The 6,000-nt window shown below is 36.9% G+C and overlaps 1 protein-coding gene across 3 annotated transcripts in view; it reads right to left on the reverse strand.

The window, feature by feature from the left end:
- CERKL (ceramide kinase like) overlaps positions 1–6,000 on the reverse strand; it is a 52,491-nt gene that overhangs the window by 3,912 nt on the left and 42,579 nt on the right. For all 3 annotated transcript variants that reach the window (XM_042040552.1, XM_042040554.1, XM_042040555.1), the window contains exons 6-11: positions 5,229–5,303; positions 3,977–4,154; positions 3,646–3,714; positions 3,281–3,306; positions 3,089–3,197; positions 51–147 (exon numbers count right to left, since the gene is read on the reverse strand). In XM_042040552.1, the coding sequence (XP_041896486.1) occupies positions 51–147; positions 3,089–3,197; positions 3,281–3,306; positions 3,646–3,714; positions 3,977–4,154; positions 5,229–5,303 (554 nt within the window). The remainder of the gene's footprint in view (positions 1–50; positions 148–3,088; positions 3,198–3,280; positions 3,307–3,645; positions 3,715–3,976; positions 4,155–5,228; positions 5,304–6,000) is intronic.

Below are 6,000 nucleotides of genomic sequence, written 5' to 3' on the forward strand. Positions count from 1 at the left end.
TTCACGATTAACTGTTCTTTTTATAATCACCAGAAAGAAATTAACGGTACCTGATTTTCTACACTGGTGTATCTTTTCAGATGCTTTATAAACTCTGTTCGAGAAGTATTTTGTACAACAATAAGAGCCATGCTCCCATTATTCAACCTGAAAAGCAAACCAAAGAGATAATTCATTAATTTGGAAGTATAACAGGCTCTTCAATAGCCTAGATTAGAAAGAAAATCTTCTAAAAGCCTACAAGAGTAAATTAATAGAATAGTCTCAATGGTATTTCAAATCCTTTTGCTGACCCCCACTCCATGGATCAATATAAATTATCCAATGAAGTAATTTAGCATTGATATATTTATAACATACACTGTAATAATAAACTGTAGTCCTTTATCAATATCCATCATTTCTTGAACACAATACATATAATCCAAGAAAACTTTGCTTTTCTACTTAACAGATGGCTTTTAAACATCAGGGATCACAAATTTCTATTTTTACTCTTCTCTGCAGCAAAGTATAACAACTACCAGAAGTGCTGTGAGGCAGAGCTGTACCCAGAAGACATTGCCATGGTGCATGGAAGCCCCCCCAGCACAGACCCAGTGCAGATGGGTTGCCCACCCCCTCCACCAACACCCACGCTGCCCTAACAAAGGGTGCCATCTTCAACTGGGCCACTGCTCAGGCTCTCTTAGCAGTTCTTCGTACAGTTCTATTTATACATTTCACAGAACAAAATGAAAGTTAAGGACTAAGAATTTTGTGTGAGATAAAACAGTCGTGTACTGGAGATTAAACAAGAAGAGCCCCCACAGTGCAGATGCTCAGTGGTTCTCAGTATCTGGTCACCATGGGTATTTTAGCATCTTTGAGAATTGGGGTCAGACAGTGAGCCAGCGTCAATTCCCACATTCCTTAATGGAAAGTACCTGGACACAGAAGCTAACAACTGGAACATCCATGCAACCATGCCTAAGTCCCATTTGAGTTATAGAGACAAATCAGTGTTCAACAAGAGTATCTGGTGAACATGGCAATCCCTGCTGAGACTGCCTTCTGGAGAGAGATGGTCTATTTCCTGTCTCCTGCACATATATGTATACATATATTTATTTACTTATTCAGCATATATGTTTGGAAAACATCTCAAGAGTGTTTAAAAAAATTACCTCCAGCCTACCAGCACTGGTAGTAATAGTTCAGATAGCTACTGAGCAGCTGCATCAGGAATGTCCTCAGATTATGATAACAGCACTGTCTGGGAGGATAATTGTTACATAAACATTGAGCAAGTCACCTGGCACAGCAGTACTTTGCTGATTCAGAAAAGAGTGATGGTGACATTTAAAAAGTTGCCTCCTTATCTTATTTGTTTCAATGAAAGGGCACAGCAGACTATTAGGCATTCAGCACTAGGGCCTTTCATCTTCAGGAATGACAAAGAATTCTCATTAATTCTCAAGGAAGCCCCATCTGCAGTGAAGCACAACACCTACGCTGTGAAAAACACATCTCACAGGGCTCCCATAGTACAGACAGTTAAATGTATCTGGACATGTTTCTGCAAATTTAGACCAGTGTAACTTGTGTTGCAGGCAGCAGCCAAAGCTTGCATCCTACTTCAAATGTCTTCATACGGCAGAAACCTCTTGGGGAAACAAGAGAGAGAAGAAACCTAGATGAGTTCCTTCCATAGTGGGTCTCGAATCTCTAACAATCAGTGCAACATTTTTGTTTCCCATATTGAATAGACTTACAGTCAATTCACTATGACAAAGGAAGCTCCTGTTTGAGGAGTCTACCCTTCCTACACTACTAGCTGACCACACTTTAAGATTATCTTTTAAAAGAGATGAAAGAACAAAGGATGTTCTTATATTAAAAAAAATAGGGACATCCACTGAGCAGCTACACCGGGAGAGAAACGGCTCATTCACACCTGCGATAGTTGCATGGAGTTGTCACAAAATTCCCTGTCACTGAGAAATGGGGCAGAACAGATGGAAAGAGAAAGCAAAGCTAAAATTCTCATCAGAATTTTCCAACTGACTGGAATATAAAAACACTAAATGCAGAACAAAGTTCCTAAGACAGGACAGCATCAGAGCACTCTCTTGAGGAGTATGAGATTAGCGGGACCCTGGTAGCAAAGAAAACTTCTCATTAAGAGTTTAATCATAAATAATTTGGTTCTACATTGTATCCACGAAGTCAAATTCTACAAGAGAAGCCAGTAATTTTGAAGAAAAATACCTCATCAAATTCTTCTCTAATTTTACCTAGTGACAATCTAATGAAACAAAAGAGACTCATTCCATAAACCTCCCTGAGTGTTGGGGGTTTTTGGTGCGCATTCATGCACACACACAAGTCTCTGCATTCTTCTTTGAGGGAGCATTTTGTATTTTGCATACAACTACAAAGTTTGTGCTTGCTATTCTGCTTAATTGCCAACTGGATACAACAAGTACATATATTTATCACCTAAGACCTCTTGTGGTCACCACAAAGAAGGCTCTCAACAAGGAGCTAAAGGCAAAATGAGTCAATGTCAACAACCACATTACATAGTCCTTTTTTTCCCCAAACCGTGCGTGTAGAAGCTGCATTTCTCAAGTTCAGAGGAAAACAAAAGAAAAAAACAACAATAAAAAAAGATAAGTGTGACTTTTAGTCCTTAATAACATGAGAAAGACTTGTATTTTATTTTTGCTGGCTGTAGAGCAGAAGACAAGGGCCACTTTTATATTTGAAAAAATAAAATAAAGTCCAAGGGTGAAGTTTCCCCATAAAGCCAAATCCTATGACAGATGACTGCTCGATGACTACTACTTAAGTCAGACTTGCCAACTAATTTAATCACAGCAATTATCCACTCATAATTCTAGTTAGACTGCTTGACCTTATTTGCCTGATCCAAAAACTGATTACAATTCCTGGGATTATCGAGTCTGCTGCAGTCTCTGCTCCCTCCCCCAGCCCAGAGGGACTAGACTACCTAAACATAGGCTCATATTCTCAGAAAAGCCAAGGTCTTAAGGTAAGATGTCAGAATTTATAGACATGACTAATTCTCTAAACCCATACTGACCTCGTATTAGGTGCCAAGCCTCTTGGTGCCATTGAACACAGACAAGGGATTGCCATAATGCTCACATTCAGGAAGTGACCCTGAATTTTCTGCCATTGATCCTTGCTACCTAAATATAACAGAGTAATTTTATATTACTCCAGTTAACTGGCCATGGTTCACTTTTAAAAAATCCTAAAAGCAGAAACTCACCTTTTTCCGTTTTCTCTTTCTTCTTTCTAAAATGGTGGAAACATGTAGGTAAAAAAATTAAAGTCATTTTTTGCACATTTAAGCAACACATAATTTAGGAAAAAAGCAAGATATTAGTGGACCTGAACAAATCAATAATACTGAGTGGAAGACTACCTGGTAACAAAATCCTCTACAACAGTCCACAGGAAACACTTTACAATGTGTACAAGTTTGCAGTTGTCAAAATAAATATTTTAAAATTATATCACCTGTTGATTAAATTTGAACAAAGTAAAGAATCTTATTTTATTTTATTTTTCAAATTTTATTCTTCAAAGACACTTTTTTGTAGCTTTGGAATTGCTTGACTCAGTTTTACTTACCTGTCCTTCTCCTGACAGTCTTCCTGCGGAATTTGTAGAGGTAGAAATGATAATTCACATTCCTCTGGCCTAGAAAAGTATTGATATTTACTATGATGTAAACCAATATTCTGACTGCTAGACAGACTTTTATCGAAGTTAAGATGTTTTTAGGGAGATTCTGAATGTACAGAATTTCTCTCGTCTTTAACTTGTAAGAGGGATCCACATCACATCTGAGTTAACTGTCTGTAATTAAGATAAGCTACTGCTATCTCTTTATCACATTAATTATTGCACTTTCCTTAAGAAAATGAGAAATACTAGAAAAACATAGCATCTCTTGGCATACTTGAGATCTGCCAGTGTTTTGATAAAAGCAAAGTCCTTCCTCTGACTGGAGGGCATCCAGCGGTGCTTCTCAGCCAAAGCCAAAGTCCTCGCCCCAAACCCAAACATGGCCGAGAACCCAAAGCGCAGCAGCTTGCTTGGAGTGCTGAAAGTACACACATCTACTGTTTGAATGTGTCCTACAATTTCATAGAGAGGACAGAAAATAAAAAGGACATCTGTATTTCAAATGACATACAACATAGCATTTCTTTTTCATCTACTTTAGCTGGGGGAAAAAGCCCTCCAGACTCTTCTCTCTCTAGGAAATCAAGTTTTACTAACTGAAACCAGAATCAATCTGGATAAAATTAAGACTCTATGAAAGTAGTCATTTCAGGTACTTGAAAACGTTAAAGTTATGGTAAAACATTCAGCTACTCCATAAGGCTGCAAGGGGTCTGACTCTTAACTCTACGCACATTTTCAACAACTAGTATCAAAGAAAATGTAATATCACTAATATTTGCATAAATCTCTGCAACCATTTCACCAAATATATGTAATGACTGAACATTGTACTGGAGGACTTATGGGAACTCTTAAATATAGATTTTAAATATATTCATGTTTACAGTTATAAAATATAAACATATAATTCTTTTCAAGATAGGACATACATTATTTCTGTAATAAACCCTGGGCATTTTCCATTAGATTCAGTGCCTCTGATTTTTTAAAGAGAGACAGGTTTGGATTTTGCCTGTAAAGGGTTTTGTATTACTACTTGAGAAACAGAGCAAAGGCTCTTCCACTGCAGACTGCAAGACCAAGAAAAGAGATACTCAAGATGGACCTTCCCCATTTCTCTCTTTTTTTTTTTAATTTAAAAAAAGTCCTAAAGAAAGACTGCTTTGAGAGTGATATTAACATTGCCTAAGTATTTGCTATTTCCTAAGAAACAAATATAAGTTTTTCACTAGCAACCTAGTTCTCCTTTCTAGCACAATTACATTTTCACATTCAAAACCCATTTATTGTGCAGACCCAGTGGCAAGAGATACATTTTTTTCTAAGAATAAAGCTTTCTTCTAGAAACTGTTAGTATTTAAAAGAAATAAAACCAGGATAGAATCATTTGGGTTTAAAAGCCTTACAGTATAGTTTACACTGACAGAGCATAGTGCTATGCCTTTACTGAGCAACTGGTTATGACAAACTTCTAAATGCTGCTTTATTATTTGAAATCTGGTAATGAATGTAAAAATATTTACCCATTACAATGTGCAATGTTGCAGTCACTGCATGTTTAATACCATAGAGTGTGTGGGCCAAAATATTTGTAGTACCTGTAAAAGTGAACACAACCTGCTGTAAAAACATGAGAAATGCAGAATAACAACAACAAATATATACAGTATTTTTAATTACTGCATTTTCAAAAAAATAAAGCTTCCCATAAATCATCTTGTTAGCAGCAGAAATGCTGAATAGTGTTAAATTACAATCTTTGAAACTTCCAGAGGTCTATAAAATCTTCTCTGCAAATTCATTCATAAGAGTCATAAAAACAAAAGTGGCGGGAAAAACAAACTTTTCCAAAATTTGCCTTTTTGGGTTTTTTTAAACCATCTCTTTAACAATCACCTCTTATATACCTAAGTGCTGTACTAAGGAACTAGAAGATTATCTAATAAGATGTATTAAGGGAATATTTTTAAGTTGGTAAAATAATACCCATGACAGTGTAAAACTGTACATTTTCCAAGCCAAATGGTACTAGATCTAGTCAAAGACAGCTGCTGTGCTTCTTGCAGGCTGCTTTTTAGATTCTTAGAAGCAATAGTGAATAAAATTAATTACTGCACATCAGCTGCACAAATAAGAAATCAATGACTGAAAGACAGAGAAGGCAGGATGTGACATCTGACAGAGGTGACTTGCATTCAGTGCATCCAAACTCATCCATAGCACTTGTATTGTCACTGCCTGGACACTGGGAGAGGAGAGGAGAGGAGAGGAGAGGAGAGGAGAGGAGAGGAGAGG

Source organism: Corvus kubaryi, unplaced genomic scaffold (genome assembly GCF_017639235.1).
Source record: "Corvus kubaryi isolate FWS band 111438036 unplaced genomic scaffold, C.kubaryi_AGA036_p1.0 37396, whole genome shotgun sequence".
NCBI classification, from domain to species: Eukaryota; Metazoa; Chordata; class Aves; order Passeriformes; family Corvidae; genus Corvus; species Corvus kubaryi.